The 19,053-nt window shown below is 33.3% G+C and overlaps 1 protein-coding gene across 1 annotated transcript in view; it reads left to right on the top strand.

Moving 5' to 3' along the window:
* The window catches only part of LOC146996136 (cytochrome P450 3A11-like), a 60,554-nt gene that overhangs the window by 13,856 nt on the left and 27,645 nt on the right, over window positions 1–19,053 (top strand). Inside the window, exons 3-7 of the mRNA XM_085820003.1 lie at window positions 811–863; window positions 6,989–7,085; window positions 9,025–9,141; window positions 12,167–12,255; window positions 17,512–17,657. Of these exons, the coding sequence (XP_085676129.1) occupies window positions 811–863; window positions 6,989–7,085; window positions 9,025–9,141; window positions 12,167–12,255; window positions 17,512–17,657 (502 nt within the window). The remainder of the gene's footprint in view (window positions 1–810; window positions 864–6,988; window positions 7,086–9,024; window positions 9,142–12,166; window positions 12,256–17,511; window positions 17,658–19,053) is intronic.

Below are 19,053 nucleotides of genomic sequence, written 5' to 3'. Positions count from 1 at the left end.
AAATACTTAGGAATTATTTTGAACCAAAGGCTCACATGGTCTAATCACATTAATAGTATCAAGAGCAAATCCATGGGCATAATATGCAGATTTCTCCCGGTCATTGGAAAATATTCAAATCTTAGCTTGCGTACCAAAAAACATATATATACCACTTGCATTCGACCGATACTTTGTTATGCTGCTCCTGCTTGGAACACGGTCACTCAAACTCAACTGCATCAATTACAAGTAGTGCAAAACAAATTTCTGCGCATTCTTCTAAAACCTCAGTATTTAAACCTTTTCTCTTCAAGGTAGAAGTTGCATTACATCACGCGCGCTACCAAATTTAAATATTCTGGCATTGACAATTAGGGGAATGAAGGCTTATAGGGAAAAACGTAAAATTAAACTCAATTAGTTAATGAAATTAAATATAAATCTCCCTACATGCCTGTCTTTCCTTTTGAAGTAAAATAACTATGCCAAATATAAATTAAATTCGCACACGCTTCTTTGCTATTACCTTAAATATGAAAAACGTGTCAGTTCTATTTAGGAACTCGGATAATCAGTTCTATTTAGAAACTAGGAGTTCTATTTAAGCCTATAAAATATTTAGGATATGCACCTAAATATTTACCAGCTTCAATTAGATTATTATTGTCAATGGATGTTTTAATATTTCAGTTGCATGTTAAGTTTATTTGAAAACCATTTTGATACCAACAAAAAAAATGAAACACATAACAGTGACTTTTGATTACAAGCAAATCAAAACTTTGTCATGTACTGAACTCATTAATAATTGTTTTGTCTCTTCTATAGCCAACGCATGAACTTGTTATGCTAGGATGTCGACAATATGGAAGGATATTTGGGTAAATGCATTTAATCGATTTTTAAAACTGGAATCTTTAATTATGTTCAGTTATTTTAATGGATATAAAAATTAATGCATCTATTAATATTGTTTTTTACCTGCACTACTACTAAGAAGATTATTTTCTTTTCTGACAGGAAATATTGTATGTTATTCATTGTGAAATACCGTGTCAATACATTAATAAATGAAATAAGTAGAAGCGCAAAACTTTCAACGAAATTACTAAAGCAAAACCTCTTTCCGCTAACCATTTTCTCTGCCTATTTATCTTTCTATAAATAGCGGTAAAATTTCTGAACGGTGGGTAGTTCCGATCTGGGCTCGATTCCAGGCGAATGGGCTGGCTGCATGGGCGTTTTCGTGGTTTTCCCGATGTGTAACGTGTATACGAGCCGTTTACCTTAGAAAATCCTCCACGAAAGGCATCTCTCTTCTTAGGCAGAGAGCCCAAATGTGCTTTGCCGTAATCAATTAAACCAAACTAAAAACCTTCTATAAAAGAAAATTATACTATGTGTTGATGCAATCAATTACATCTAATAAACACAGAGAAATAAATCATGTTTAAAAACTTTTCATGTAACCATTAGCTCTTTAAGCTTAGTATCATTATAATTTTTACTCACAATGTAGCTTTACGATAATGTTTGAGAATTCGCGTTTGATTTAGATAACAGAGAGGCTTCGATAATCCTTCATAGCATTTCATTCTGTAATTGATATTTCAGTGTTTTTTAAAATACGTATAAAACGCCATTTATCAATAAATATACTTGCAATTTCAGTAAGAACAGTTTTATCCAAACGTTTAAGTGCCAAATATGGATGTGAGAATATCTTAAAGGATATTTTAAGCAGTAAAACTATAGGGGTGGGAGTTATATCTGAAAGCGAATTATTTTTTTTTTCTAAATCTCCGATTTAATATGACTATCTCTTAAATTACTCTACTAAGGATTTACACTTTTTTAAATGCTTAGAATTTTATTCAGAAAAAATACTAACTAGTTATTTATTTCACCTTTCTGAATTAGCATAATCTCTAACAGCGTGTTTCTATAGCTCTGTTTGGTCTGTCGAAGTATAAAATAGCTAAATCATCATTTTCGAAAGTATCTCTCCTTAGACAAGTCGTCCTGAGTGCTACTTGCCTAAGGATTCCTACTGAGACACAATAAATATTTAAAAACTGTAAACTCATAATTTGACAATTACTTTTAAGTTTTGCTAACAGTTAACCTTAATTTAAAGGCTATAGTTATCCTTAGTTAACGTCATATACATACATATACAAGGGTGTATCAGTACAGGGACAGAGACAGGTGTATCAGTATAACATTGACAAACTTTCAGGAGAGATAGAGTACACCTAGACGATGGGAAATCGCATAGGAATGCATGGTCGGAAACGCTTTCCTGGCGCGGTAGTGACGATACAAAAGTCAAGAAAGAAAGGACTCGAACAGGGTGAAAAAACATGTTTATTATAACAAAAACAAAGAGAAAACAACATAAAGAGACAAAGATCATCATCAAAGAATGTGTTCGAAATTATGACCCGGACCGTGATGCAGGAACCACGCGTCGTCATGCATCTTTCGTCCGTGAGGCAGATCTTCCATGCGGGGTTGTGAGACCTGCATCGCGGTCCGGGTCGTAATTTCGAACACCTTCTTTAATGACGATCGTTGTTTGTTTTGTTCTTATTTGTAGGTTTCTGCTGTACTAAACATAATAAAACATATTTTGTTTCACTGTTTTGTCTCCATGTTTTTTTTTGTTTTTTATGTCGTCATTACTCGTGCCAGGAAAGCGTTTCCGACCATGCAATTGCTATGTGATTTCCCATCGTCTAGGTGTACTCTGTCTCTCCTGAAAGTTTGTCATCGCTATATTGATGTACCTTGTATATCATATTCTTTTTTTACATCTCATTTCACTGTCTTTGGTCAATGTCACGTGTGTAGTATATCCTTTGGTTAGCGTCATGTATGTCATATTCTTTGTTTACATCACATCTCCCTGTCCTTGGTCCACGTCATAGTATATTGCATATCCTTGGTTAATGTCATATATAACATATCCTGATGATATATTTTATATAACACTTTATAATTTATAACTTCATGGCTTTCTGTTTAGGGCCTTTGACTGCCATTTATTATCTCCCTTGCGCAGAAACCTTATTTAACTGAATTCATCTTGTGGATAATCGAAACATATTGCGATTATACTCTGCGTCCAGAAAAGTCCTTATGCAGTCTTTGTGGTCACAACCGTTGGCTGTAAGATATCGTGCGATTATAAAAACATTTTAAATGATGCGTATACTCATATTTTGCAATATCAATTTTTTTAAAGAATCTTATGCGAAATCTAAATTTTTATACGTTCTTCTGGTCCCCAAATTTTAGGAAGTTTTTATACTCGATATAAAAGTAAAATGCAAACGTGTGACTCCCGTATTACCAAAAAAAAAAAAAAAAAAGAAGTCCATATATTTATCCTGCATTCCTCTTGTCTTTTGAAAACAATATCCTGCGTAGCATTTGACTTGGATAATTCCTAGTTTTAATAATTGTGAAACTAACTCTGTTTACAAACAGAAGAAGGAATGAGTCGCCTTTTGGTAAAATATTCGATAGAGTGTACTTATGACGTTTGTGAGTAATCGGTCTTTTTTTTATCAAATTCAATATCTAATCGATATCAGTTACCAAATTCAGTTTAAAAGTGAACCATGCCTTTGAGGATTATTTGTACAGTTTATGCATATTTTGCTTGCAGTTGTTTTCTGCTTTCTGTAAAGTTTCGCCACGTGTAAGAACCTGATAAACCACTTTAGTCAGGAAGCACGAATTCATTGGAAACAGAATATAATTTGATGTATGTGTTAATTTGATGTTTGGGGATAGTACTTCATATTATTTGTCGCATAAAGGACCATTGCATTGTAAAAATTTTATTCATGGGAACCTTCCCATTTTAGATCACGTGAGACGTGATTTAATCGAATTAATTATGTATGTGATTAAACGTGTAGAGCGATTAGGTGTGGAAGGGATATTGTAACCTTGCTGGTTCTCACAAGAAAACGCCACATGAGAATGAACTGTAATAGTCTTTTATTTTGCCATAGTACACTCATTTACACAAGAACTTACTTCATAAGACGCTACACTCAAGTAATCATTGCAGCAGACGAGTATGGTATGTGCCTACTGCACTCTTATCTTAAGCAAGCAATCCTTAGTCTCCGGGGTATTTTTCTGTGCCTCCTCTAAACTCAGACCCTCGTGAATCGTGGTGGTGCGCAAGCATTTAGCCAATGTGTTCTTTACCGTGTCTTTGAAATTTCTCGTAGGTAAGTGGCGGTGTAGGGAGAATAAGTTGCATACGCTGCATGGGTCTGGTTCCAGACGTTGAGTAACTTAGAACGTGCTGGCAGAAAATGGGATAGGCGGTGGAGGATACATGTTATGCAAATACAAGCATTGATAAGAATTACATATAGCACTTCAATCAATATATAACTAAATATGACGTGATGTCACCACATTGACATTCGGGTATTTATTGAAGCAGAAAACACGAAAAATCAGCTGTGCCCTCTCCGATTTTCGGATCTTCCGGACGTCCGACCATAGACACCTCAAAGACATGCAATGAAGAAAGAGAAAATTCGTTATAAACATGCGCGAAGGTAGAGCTCTAATACCCTCTATTTGTTGTCGAATCTGCTCTGCATCCTGCGAAAGTCATTTTTTGATGTGTCTTGTTAGCAAAGAATTGTCGGACCCTTTTGCTTTGGAACAATCGTGGGCCCTAAAACTTACTCAAGATATTACTTGACAATTCGTTGCCTTGCTGCAGAAGAATAAAAATCATTTCTAAATGTAACAAGAGGGTATGAAAATTCTTAAAGAAGACTCAGGATGAAGTTTGCTAGAGGGAGCATTTCAACGACATAATTATACATAAATATTACGACCAACATGATCTCCAACTCTTATCAAATATCAAGCTATGTTTATAAACAATAGACACATCTTGGAAGAGTTGAAGTTGAATGTCATCGCTGCTATCCAGAATATTATAAAAATTTATAAACAAGTGCATTAACTACACAAACATCATAATATCAATGTTCAGCGTAATCGGCATTCGATTTAATGCATTTACACCAACGTTTGAGAAAGCATATATTTCGGGCAAAAAGCATTCTTTCTGATGGATGCTCAATCCCCATGCACCACATATCGAGCCTTAACATCGTCCTGGAGCTCAGGTTTTTTTCCAAGAAGCTCATCTGCATTGATGATATGCTGCTGTAGGTACAGTTATCTGCTGGCGTAAATGGTGTCTCTTTATACAGGGTGGTCGTAAAAAAAATTCCCCAATATATGAATCTCTGGCGGCCTATCCGCGTAACCAATCGAAATAAAATTTCAGGTATTGTTATTTAAAGGTATGCTCTCGAGTCTGCGATCATTTAAAACACTAGAGCTCTGACTGTTACACTAGAAACACTTCGAAATTTTCGAATGACAACATCCACTTTTTTTTCCTACGCAAATCAATCAGGGAATTTGTCTCTCTGTGTTGTCATTGGGCCTTTCTTTGCAATCCTCCTCTTTGTTTATGTTTTACGCCGGCAATGTTCGTTATGCGTATAACGTTCTAGCGCAGTTTATGATTTCTCAATGCGCTGATCAATTTGAGCAGGGGAAAAAAAGGCGTTGCCTTTCGAAAAAGCTTCATTATATCCGCGAGATCTCTTTGGTTTTAAATAAATACCTTCAAATAATAGTATCTGAAATTTCGTTTTCGTTGATTGAGCGGATATGCCGCTAGGGGTTTATATATCGGGAAATATTTTATGATCACCCTGTACATATACTGTAGGCAATCTCTTTATATACAGGGTGTCCCGTAAATTTTGCGACAAACTTCTGGGGTAGAACACATCATAAGGATTAAGAATTGCAGAAGGAAACCATGCCTCGAAGTATCAGGGGTAAGTGGTAGCAAAGGTTCTCTGGATGGGAAAAGAAACAAGAGAGTGATTAATTTTAAACATTTATTGGACATGGATACAGATGGTGTACGAAAGCTTGAATATTACAACAGATGCTCAAAATTTGCACCATCAGATGCCAAACATACCTGACACCGACGGACCATTGATTGCCGGACATGTTCAAACACACCGGCAGTTTTTTTGATTGTATGTAGCAGCTGCGCAGGCGAGTCTTGGCACGAGATCCATTTCAGGCACAGCAGGATTTTGATACAGGACACTTTTGATGGCTACACAGAAAATGAAATGAAGGCTCGAGAAATCCGGTGAGCATGGGGGCCAGATAACTGATTCACCAACACCAATCCATCGATACGGAAATAATCTGTTCAAATGGCTACGAACATCCAGTCCAAAATGAACAGACACCCCATTATGTTGGAACCACATGTTCACACGCTCTCCGTTCGTATAGCGTTCCATGCTCTTCGTATGTTGCCTACCGCTCGAATGAGGCAATCCTCACTTTCCACTAACTTTCTCCCATACAACACTCCCTGTCGGCGTACAGTGGCGTTTCTGAGCAGGGGTTCCTATGCAATTCCTAATCATTATGATGTGCCCTACTTCCACCAGGCGTTTGTCGTAATATTTACGGGACACCCTGTATATGTACACATATCCTGTAGACAAGGTATGTATGAACAATTGTTTTTTGCTGTAGGTCATTCTTTAGTTTCGTGTATATTGCTTATATGACGAAGCACGCGAGGGCTACCTGCCTAAGGAAAGGGATGCCTTTCATGGAGGACTTTTCTAGTGGAAACTGGCTCGTATCTATGTTATATACATGGGGAAAACCATGAAAACGCCCACACAGCCAGGCGTTCGCCTGATATGACTGCTATACATTTTTTTGTGTAAATTATGTAACTTTTAACCTCTTTTACAATGACTCTCCTTTCCTTTTCATCTATTAATGTTAGTTTTTCATAACGCTTTCATTGAGGTCTCTTCTTTGAAAGTTTAGTTCAATTATACGTGTGAAATGAGAAAAAATTAACTTAATCTTAAAGTTATTTATATCTTTCTACTATTAGCACCTTCTCATTCTGGACACCACAGCTTGTAGTTTCTGATCCAGAGCTCCTTAGAGACATAATGGTCAAAGATTTTAATGTCTTTCCATTTAGAAGGGTAAGCTTTTTTTTCATAATATTTTTAAATGATTTTTATATATTTAAAAGCTAAAACGATCATTGTATTCTACCAATGCGATTATATCAGCTTCAAATTATATATTTTATGAAATTATACTGCTTTTCTGTAATACTTCTCTAATGTTAAAAGGTACTTAAGCAGTAATTTTAAAAGAAAAGTAGCTGGATATATTGCTACGTTTAAAGTAAAGGCAGAGTTTTTTTGTACAGAATATGTACTACAAGAGCTAAAATAATTATATTATCAATATTCAACATAATTCTCATATAGTTTAACGCAGTTGCAAGAACGCTTGACGAGGCATATAGACGCTTCCGAACATTATAGACAGTCGTCAGAGAATTCTGCTTTTCTCAAAAGCGTATTCAGCTCTTACCACTTGTGATGAACCTTTGGAGAAATGCTCCATCATCAACCTCATACCGATTTCGATCATTCCACATTTATACAAAAAACATGGTTGTTATATATATATAATACCAAAAATTATAGATAGATTTGTAAAAATTGAAAATAATAAAAAATGATTTGTTAAAATGTTTATGATTTTTGAAAGCCTTTTTTGAAACATTGTGGTTTTTTTATCTTTTTTCTTTCTTTCATTTTTTTGTCCAAAGGGGCTTTGAAGGACTATTGTTTTCGTTTTGCGATTTTGCGTTGCTTCCCTATAAATGTCCATTTCATTTTTCAAACTGTTGCCACCAAATGTTAGAAAAACTACGGTACAAAGCGCCATCGAATTTTGAATGACGTAATCCTACTGCGAATATGGGCGAATACGAGAAGCCCAAATTTGGAATTTGGAATTTGTTTTATTATCGATTTCATATTTTGTAAAACTTTAACAAATTTTTCATTAACAAACTCAGGGATTTCAAAGCGAACAATGGCAACAAGTAATTGCACAGAAAAAACATTTTTATCTCCAGCGCGTGAGACTATCGGAAATTCTAAAGATATGCTCGATTTAAAAGTATTTTTCAATATTGCTCTTGAACTGAATTTATGGTGGAAGTGCGAAGAACATGATATTTAATAAATAATGGTAACGCACAAAATGTTAAAAAATCACCCCTTTGGACGTAATTTAAAATCTGAAACCTTCAGATTTTCTTTTTTTTATATATATTATTATTATTATATGTTACTGTGAAAGATCGGAATCTGGAGAATGTCATCATTGACATTCACGGAGTCGCTTGGTGTATGTCCGAAATATTTGCTAAAATTCTTATTTCTTACTTACACCGGCAAATGTAGACATTCGCCATGGACTGATGGTGAATGGTGAATGCTGAATAAAAATATCTTTGTTGCGTTTTTAAATCATACTTTATTATTAAAACATAGATGATATATGTCAAAATAGGAAAAAGCTTAAGTAACAGCGCATGTAAATAAACTCTTGAATGTAAAACAAATAGTACAGTCTAAATGAGAAAAGAAAAATAAACACCAATAATAAACTTACTTAATTGTGTGATTGACGTTAGACAGTTTATTTATTGTTATTGTTTTATTTAAAATAGTGTCTCCACTTCTAACTTTCAATCACTGAGCTTTTTAAACAAAATTTCGTTAAATTTATAGGAAACACGAAATAAATATTAAACAAATTCTAAATTCGGGCTTCTAGGTGTTCACGTTCGGTTGGAAGGATGCGTGTATTAAAAATTCGTTCGCTCTAGGTGCCGTCGTTTTTCTACATTGCAAGGAACATACATCTGTACATGAAAATTCTTTATTGGTTTTTTAAATAATACATCGCGATAACATTTAGTGGCAACAATTTGGAAAGTAATTCGGACACAAAAGTGGAACGGACAAAAAGAGAGTTTCGAGACTAATAGCATCTCTGGGGCTAACAAGAGTATTATGCTATGAAAATTTTCTATTTAATGGTTATATCTTACAGGATTTAGCTGTTGGTAATCAGACAATCGATTATCAAGTTTCGTTTCTGAAAGGCGAAGATTGGAAAAGGGTTCGAACTATAATGACTCCCGCTTTCACTTCTAAGAAGATGAGGAATGTAAGTTACCAATAAAATATTTTAGATGTATCAAAATATATTAAATAAAATGAGATCTTTAAAAGTGACTACTGCCTTTAGAATTGTGTGAAATATATTTTTGAAAAATGCTGAATATAAAATAATGAGTTTATTTCATATTTAATTGATTATTTCATATTTAATTGATTGAATTTCTGAGTTTTTCGTTCGTTGATGAATATCAGGCTCTGTTATAACATTCACTTTATTAAATCTTAAGCTTTACTTAAAAGCTCTTTCCATATTTTTTTCGAAATCGATTAGAACCCGAGTCAAAGTACCATCACTGAGCCGTCATAATCACTCGGCTAGTGATAGGCTTACGTAACTCAAACTACGAAATCTCTTTTTCTTCTGTGTAGGGTAAATAACACTCTTTAATTTATTTAGCTATTTTTTTAAATCCATATAATATAAAAATTCCATATCATGTGTTTTAATTGTTAATTTTTATCATTTTGCAAAATTATTAATGCCTAAGCTTAGTCTTAATTGAACGGAAAAAAGTTAGACGTTCCAAGTAAATAAGAAATATGATTAATTACAGAGAAATAAATAATTTAAAACAAGTTATTAGTTTAGTTTTAGGATAATCAGTAGCTTAAGTAAAACATTAATAGAAATTAACTTTCTTGCTTAATTTCGTCTAGAACGATTGTTTTGCATTTTGTTCAGGAATGTAATACTATTTAATTTTATAACTAAATAATCTTTCCTGAAATAAAATAGTTAAATGAAACGTCTGCATTTTCGGTACAGTAAATACATATTTTATTCGTAGAAATACATCTCATTCATCCATGTAGATTAGAATTGCTGTTAATTCGGATATTCGGAATTCATCTGTAATTGAAGTAACGGCTTAGCACCTCTCTATGTACACTACGCAAAAAAAAGGGGGGAGGGACAGTTCTATATCGCCTGTTTTAGTGGGCCGATTGACGAAATTCAAATTGTGTTTTCCATGTCTCGAAAGCGCGACTTAGGATATATATTAGATTTGTTCTAACATAGGTATTTTGACACAAAATTGGACTTTTCTGAAATAACACGCCAATTTTTTTCCCATATTTCGATTCTACGATTCAAATTATGCCTAGATATTAAATTTTGTAATTTTTGGTGAGAAATTTATGGAGAAATTAAAAAATTTATCTTGGCGAATTTTTTTCAGTTTGCGCCAAGAATAATTCACTTGGCGAACTTCTTAATTTATAGCAACCTATTTTCCTTTCCTTTTCTTCATTGTCCATGAGCGGGAAAAAAGTCATCGTTCATACTTTCAAATAATTTTAACAAAACTATAGTTTTATCTAACTATACAAGAAATACGCCAGTTACGGACACATTCCCACTGTGTTGCCGTAAAACCTGAGAACTGCTGCTATGCAACTATAGAACAGGAACTTGAGATCAGTAAAAAACAGTAGAAAAAATAGGAACTTGAAAAATTTACCTATTTGTAAGAATAATGTTGCAAACTGAGAACAGTATTTGCCTAGCTATCTTTATGGCTGTAAGTAATTTTTTAAACCTTCGTTATTTAATTTTAGAACAGTTACGGGGATAGTTAAATACTAGTAGGAATGTCATTAATAGGCTGCGTTAGTGGTCCCAAATTCAGGTTGCTTGCAGACCAAATGCACGATCCGAAAACAACTTACGGGCCAGAATTTTTGTTTAAAACAAAATGAAAAATTTTTATTAACTAAATAAACTTAAATTTCGCTTCCTAAATATTCATCAAAACACATATAAGCAATAATAACACCGCAAAGGAAAAATTCAAATTTACGTTTATTTTCTATCTAAAATTTAAAGTTTGGTACTTGCAAGACATTCTTTTTGGCTACACTTTGTAATTCAAATATATTGACAACTGAATATTAAATTTTCACACTGGAAGTTATTTTCAAATTATTCTAACATGTTTAATTAATCATTAAATAACTAAAAATAAATTATGAAACCTTTAGAAGGGCCCACCAGCGGCCGAGCGGTAAAGTCGCTGAACACTGGTAGTTCGGTCCGAGGTTCGAATCCCGCGAACGGGCTGGCTGCATGGGTGTTTTCATGGGTGTTTTCGTGGCTTTCCCCATGTGTAACGTGTATACGAGCCAGTTTCCCTTAGAAAGGCATCCCTCCTCTTAGGCAGATAGCCCTAGTGTGCTTTGCCATAATTAAATACACCAACAACCGAAACCTTTAGAAGTTTACAAAACATTCCAATAGGGATAAAACTTGAGAGTAAATAATCATAATCTAGTCTCTTATTTATTACTTTTCTTCGACATATAAATAAAATTCGTTTGTGTGTAAATAATTATAAATATTTTTATTTTTTACTACAGCTAGATATTTGGTAGCATTTCGATTCTGATAAAGTTTGCAGGTTTGGAGAAAAATTACTTGAAAATATCTTCAACACAGATGCTCATCGATCAATCTGGTTTTTCTCTTATTAATTTTTAGCTGTGAAAAAAAAACGATTCTAATATATAAATGTATTCCCAAACAAAGCTATTATTCTTAATGCAAAAATTCGTAACTGAGTGTATTTGTTTTTTTAACAAGCACAAATAAATATTAATAAAATCTGCATTTTCAGATCTCTGAATGAGATTTATATCACTTTATAAATTAATTAACTCCATTTGTTGATATTTTTATGGATTTATAGATTTAGATTTTTCGTTATTCATGTTCAATTTTAATGGTAAGGAAAAACAATGTAAACTCGGCTATCAAATAATTAAAATCTTGAAATTTTTTGTAATACCGTATTTCAACAAATACAGATTTGAAATGTATCTGCATCAGATATGTTATATTTGTGATAATATGAAACAGTTTGGGGATAAACATGAAACAGAAATGTTTCCTATCCTTTTGTTACCGATTCAAACCTTTGTCGCATGTATTTATTCACTTTATTAAATATATTTGTGCTAGTTTAAAAAAATCATAGCGTCAGTAATTTTGTTAAGAATAAATTGTATTACAGATGTCCTATATTATAAATGACTGTACAGAGTCTGCGATGAAAAGTTTGGAAAAATATGCAATAAATAAAGAATCATTTGATTGTAAAAGGTAAGTTTTTATAGAATTTAAGTAAAATTTTAAAATTTTTCCGGTATTTATTTCTATTACACTCAGCAGTCTAAAATTAGCAGAATCTGCAGTTTATTACATAACAATTTTTATTCCTTTTTTAAAGACTGAAGTGTTTTCTTTTTGTTAAAGTATCTGTGACTAGATGAACTTAAAATTTTTCGTCAAACATTATGAGTTAGATTTGTAGTGGAAATAAGGCAATATAAAAATCGGTAATCGGTATACATGTAGTGACCAATAAACAACAGAAATAAATTTTTACCAATTTTTTTACTTTATAATTATTTATTAATTATTCACTGCTTTCGTCAAATCTATACTTTCTTATAACGTCCAAGAGAAATTTTCATGCTATTAAATAATATTTGAAATGCTTATTATGGAGGATAACTCTAACCCATTTTTGCATTGCATTGAAAATCTGGCCCTCGTACCAGATTCTCAATAAAGACGAATGTTTTGTAGAGACATTAGGTAATTTTTCGGAAGCAGGAGAAGTGAAAAATTTGCAACGCCTTCACCGGAAATCGAACCACGGACCTCTGGAATACGCGCCCAGCATGCAGACTACTACACCACGAAGGCGGGAGAAATATCTTATACACTTCCCCTTTTAAAGGGCGACTGGGGTTTTTAGGGAACCCAATCGCCAAACCCTGGGTGAGGAGAATTACCATCCAACACCCTTTTAGTTCGAGCGTCACGTAGAGACATTAGAATTTTTTTTTTTTGGAGGCCAAAGAGATGAAAAATTAGCAACGCCTTCGCCGGAAATCGAACCGCGGACCTCTCAATTACGCGCTGAGCGTGCAGACCACCTGATGCTCCCCTAAGTAATACTTCTAATACTACCTCAAAATTTTATCTTTTTATTTTATTGTTAGGAGAGTCAACTATGGCTAAGAAACTGACTTGGGGTTTTGCATACTTTCCATACCAGCCACTATCCTTAATACCATAGTTTGGCACAGAAGTGCTACCACACACACAAACGCATATTTTTCACATAATTTTAGAAAACCTAAAATTTTCTTTCCTACATAATTCTGTAACAAAATTTCCTTTTCTTTCTTATTGTTATAGGGTAATATTCATTTCTAGTTTCCAAAATTCTAAAAAAGATTTTAACTTGATCACACAAGTTATTGTATTTGTCTTAAATTTTACTTTTGTAGGATTTTGTATTTTTTTACAAAACACTTTGATAAACTATATAATGCCAAAAACCAGTTACCTTTTACTAGGCAACGGAGGTTTTCTTGATATTTTGTACTTAAGCACCCCCAACCATCAGCAAATTAGTCACGATGATCTGTTGGAGAGGACATGCAAAGATTTATTTGAAGGTGTTACTGTCTTATTAAATATTGCATTATACTATTAGAGATTTATATTGAATTGTTTTCTTAGGATATTATATCATAATGTTTTGAATTGAATTTTTACATTCCTTTAAAATCGCCACCTTACAGTTAAATCATAAAAAAACAAAATAAAGTAAAAGCTGTGAATGAACAAAATTTTTTACTAAGAACATGCGTTTCTCCTTATACTATGCAGTTTGCAATAGTTTCCAGCTTGGCATGAGAATGTGTTTATAAGTTTATAAACATGTACCCGATTCCTGTGCTTCTTTCCATTCAAATACTGTGAATATATGCGCACTAAAAGTTTAAATAAACTCAAACTTACCATTTTTATAAGCGTTAAGTTTGCTGCAACTTAAATGTAATAAAGCTGCCGTTATTGTCACTATTAAATTCGTCCGTGCGAAGCCACGATCAAGCTCACTTTTTGAAACTGGACGTTTTTCATTGCATTTCATATAAATTATTATGTGGTTTATTTTTATACACCTTTCCTTTTAAGAAGCTCCCGAGGAAAAATAAAATCTGGCGCGTTATATCCTTAATCTCGTTTGTCTATATAAAATTTATTTCTTTTTTTATATATTTTTTATGATAAAAACCAGAATGAATTTTCCAACAACAAATTGAAATGATAAAGATTGATAACATTTAGGGACAAAGACAAGTTCAAGATCAAACAGTGTATGTAATTCACGATGAATACTAGCATTGTAACGACTTTTTTTAAAGTAACTAGCACTTACTGTCTTGAAAATGCACATTTTAACAAATCAAAATAAGAAAGAGGGCTTTAAAAGTTAACATTAATGTCAAATTTTTCATGACGGATTTCTTCAAAATACTAAAAAAAATGTATAAAAATGTATTCCTCTTAAAGCTATAAGCAGCTTTCAAATTGTAGACCATGCAATATTTCCCCCAGAACTTTTCCTACTGCCCTAACAGCTCATATGTATGGGTATGTAATATTGAAAATATAAATCGGAAGTTGAAACTAGTGAATCTCAAACTTGTTGTCAATTGTGGCAATCATCTGATTCCGAAAACGATGGCCAATCAGTGATTAGGGCTTTAAAACTCTAAAAACTAGTACTTCGCCTTGTTCAAATCCGAGTGAATGGACTGGCTGCAGGGAAGCTAATATGATTTTCCCTAGGCGTAGCGTGAGTGCAGTCCAGTTTTATTCCTGTTATATAAACAGCCTTCATGTGCTTGGCCATAGTCAAAATTATCTAATGGAGCAAAGATGGAGAGCGTGAATAGGTATGAAATGCGGATTTGATGGAGCAGCTGTATTCGACATATTAGCTGGATAGTCGTCTGTCGTAATGTCACTCGAATCTTGGAAAATATGGATGCTTGTAAGTATATGGTACGGAGGCATTTAAAATACGGCAAACCGAAAGTCCTGTCAAAAGACTGACGGCAGGAGATTTGGTAAAAGTTTAAAATTGGGTGCCCCTTGTTTTTTGGCGATTCTTTTTTGATGCCAAGATTGGCACCAGGAAGGTACAATTTCTACACAAAACCAAAAAAGGAGGTCAAAGAATTGCACAAACTCTGTGTCCATGTACACATCGATCTGTTTTCACTTAAAAAAAATCCTAGAATTGCACAAACTAGGCAATTGCGCACTGCCTTAAATTTGTCCATGTACACATCAATTTATTTTCATTTAAATAAAATCAGGAAGCTAAAACAGAGTTAAAACTATCATGGCGCCCACCAACGGCCGAGCGGTAAAGACGCTGAACACTGGTAGTTCGGTCCGAGGTTCGAATCCCGCGAACGGGCTGGCTGCATGGGCGTTTTCGTGGTTTTCCCCATGTGTAACGTGTATACGAGCCAATTTCCCTTAGAAAGCCCTCCACGAAGAAAAGAAGAATTTCAATTTCCCTTAGAAAGCTCTCCCTCCCTTTAGGCAGATAGCCCTCGAGGCTTTGCCACAGTCACACACACATATACAATAAAACTATCATGGTAACCAGAAGTGAGGTTTCATTGCCAAAATTTTAAAAAAAATTGTCGCTAATCGAAGAGGCACCGAATTCTACACTAGAGCCGGAGATTTTTTTATAAGTGAGACGGGAAGGGGGGATAAGGAGCTTTGCCAATGATACCCACATTTCCTTCTTCGTTACGATGAATACCTGATCTAGTATGTTCAAGTTAAAAGGATTTACCATGCAACAATCTTCGGTGAAGCAATGAGGCTGTATAGTGTGACAGAAAATATCTGATATTTGATCTGACCGAAATGGTTTCATTGCTTTAAGATCTAATCCATCCGATCTAGAAGCTCCCAAAGACTGACGCCTACGATTTAAAGAAAGTAAACTTTATCAAAGGCTCTTTTCTGAAATGATATTTTTATTGTGCATGTTTTCAATGTAAAAAATTAGAAAAATAATACGTATAACCAAAAGACTTCGGATTTTGTTATATATATATACAGTCAAAAACCGTTAATTCGGACACCCATAATCCGGAATAATCTATAATCCGGAAACTCAAAGCTAAAAATTTTCTGCGCATGCGCCGCGTTGACACATGCGCATAGGCGTTTACGCGTGCGCGTAAGACCTTTACGACTGCGCATATGCGTGTGCGCAAGCGCAGAATACGTTTTCGCGTGCGTGTTTTATGTATAACGGACGGTATAAACTAAAATTATCTAATTATCTATTTCAGTTAATGTTGATGATTGCGTTTTTCCTTAATCTTCGAGTTGGATCCGGCTTATTATTTTTTGCAGACTGTAAGAGCAATTTTATAAAATTAAACTTGAACTTTCGATTATGTCAAATAGAATTTCCGATGCTGGAGCTCCCAAAGAATCTACAAAACGAAAGTATGTTTCGATTTCCATCAAACAAAAAGTGGAATTGCTGCAAAAAAATGGATAAAGACATCAAGAAGGTGACAGAGAGGTTAGTGAAAACGAAAAAATTTCGATTGACAAGTTAGTCGGTATTCTCGGCACAGCAATTACGGGACGTGAACAGCAGAACTTTGCAACTAAACAAGAAGTTATATCTGTTTATAGAATTAAAGAGAAAGTATTATCACATAAAACGAAGCAACTTAAACAGCTTACATTGAAAGAAATGTTTAATAAAGTAAACAAATAAATATTAAGCCATTTTTTTTGTAAATTTTGATACCCTTTAGATCATAATTGTTCTTTATTTCATAAATTAGGGTTTCATATTTTTAATTTTAGAATTTCTGCATGCCATCTTACGAGATTCGCCGAAGTCCCGACGAGTCCGGATTAACGACTTTTGACTGTATATATATATATTCGAATTAAAACTCAATTAAGACGCATTTTCAGTTTAAGAACTCTGGTTGGAATTAATGGTAATTTTCATTCAGTCCGTTGAAAATTTCTAAATCTTAGTTTGACAATATTATCGAGCTAATGAAGTAAATTACACAATAACAGTTAACTATTAGCCAAGAAACGAAAAAAAAAATTTAAAATTGTAAGCTTCTTCCATTCATTTAGCTCTCATTTTCCTTCTTGTAGTTTTCTTTCTTTTAGAATATAATTCATATTTCAGGTTCCAGGATTTTCAAATTTCGGAATTTTGTCTAGCAGCGATTTTAAGTCAAATTGTCAAGTGAAATATGTCATGAGATTGAAGTTCTTTCTTATGTATGAAGTTTTATAATTTAAATAAAATTTTAATTTTTAAATGTTTCATTTACTTAAATTATGTGTGGCATTCAAACAATATCATAGTAATTTCTTTCGTGCTATTGAATTGAAGAAGTTTAAATCGACCATTAACTTTATAACCTTGGATTCATGTTGCGTGGAATTAACATTTTACGTTTTTTACTATATTTATTTCAGGGTATTTGCCACTCTCACAATGGACGTGATTGCTAATGCTGCTTTTGCAACCAAAATAGATAGCCATAGTGATGCTGACAATATTTTTGTGAAGAATGCAAGGAAAGTTATAGAAGAATTTACATCGATGACTATTCTGCTTATAAGTAAGTATGCTTTGGAAGAAGATTAAAACCGAGAATAATACGAATGTGCAAAACATTATTTTTACCATTGTTAAATATCGCCCAAAATTAAATAGAAAATAAAAAAGACGAGAAATTAAGAGTATTTTCATTCAAAATACGGTTGCATGTGTACCGATTCATAATGGATTGAATGCACACAGAACCGATTATAGCTTGATAAAATTTATTTTTCTAAAAGAAACACTTTAAACTTCTTGAAGTTTCTGCATAATTATTCGTACAGCTCCTATCAGTACGACAAACCACAATCAGTAGTTATTATTTTGAACTACAAACTGAGAACTGATGCTTTCTCCAAGGTTCTAAAGTTATCCAGGCTTATATACGAGTATATCGTAGTTTTTCCTCGGCCGCCGAGAAACCAGTTCTTTGGTACCTTCAATTTCTTGAAATTACTAGAAGTTAAATACAGTTAAAATTGCATATAAGGGCCGGGTACGGTTAAGAGAGTTACATTAAAAGATCAATTAAAGTGCCAATTAGAGTTGTACAGACAAAAATATCACCAAGCTTGGAAAATTTTCGTGATTTCTCGCCAAATTTGACAACAATTGTTAGTCACCAAAATCATCGACATGTTGGCGATATCTCGCCAGTTTAACGAGATAGCCATTTACCTCAATGTTAAATAGACTTGACCCTGCAACACTTTTTTTACGGCAGAGCTTTGCTTTTTTAAGCATTTCATGTTGCATTATACAAAAGGTACTACAATTTCACATATAATTTCAATAAACTTAATTACATATATACAAAAATTGGTAACAATATCATAAAAGATTACCTTAAATTTCTTAATTGCTTTAAAAATGTACTCCAAATATCTAGTATTTTTTTTAGCTGATCTTACATTTTAGATGTCAAGAAAGAATTACTTTCAGAACAAGATGAAAACTAAAATTGAAAATAATAATATAAAAATAGCGTAGAAAGATTATTAAATCATAAAAGCTTTTAAACAAGTTCTTTTTCTTCTAATCCCGCTTTATAACTGCTTGTTAACTACTGGGAAACAAATATATATTTATATATTCGTACTTTGTTAAATGTTTTTCATAATTTAAAAATATGCGATCTCATATTTCTCCTTATCTTTGCTTCATTACAACAGTTTTATATTTTATGAATGCTGATGAAAAGAAGTGTGTGCCAGTACCCCATTAAGGAAAACAGTTTGCATAATCTTATTTACAAATACATAATACTGAAACGGATGAAATGATTAGAATTTCAGGTAATTTTGAATTACAGAATATACAGAAATTAGGCCAATAACAGCTATTAAACGACTAGCTATGAAATCGGAATAGATTTTAGGTAATAATTATAGGTTCGGTTCACGCGTCTTCAATTC

Source organism: Stegodyphus dumicola, chromosome 7 (genome assembly GCF_044657685.1).
Source record: "Stegodyphus dumicola isolate Sdum_Otavi_A_Nest chromosome 7, ASM4465768v1".
Lineage (NCBI taxonomy): Eukaryota > Metazoa > Arthropoda > Arachnida > Araneae > Eresidae > Stegodyphus > Stegodyphus dumicola.
Note: the sequence above shows the minus strand (reverse complement) of the source record. Positions and strands in the feature narration are given on the sequence as shown.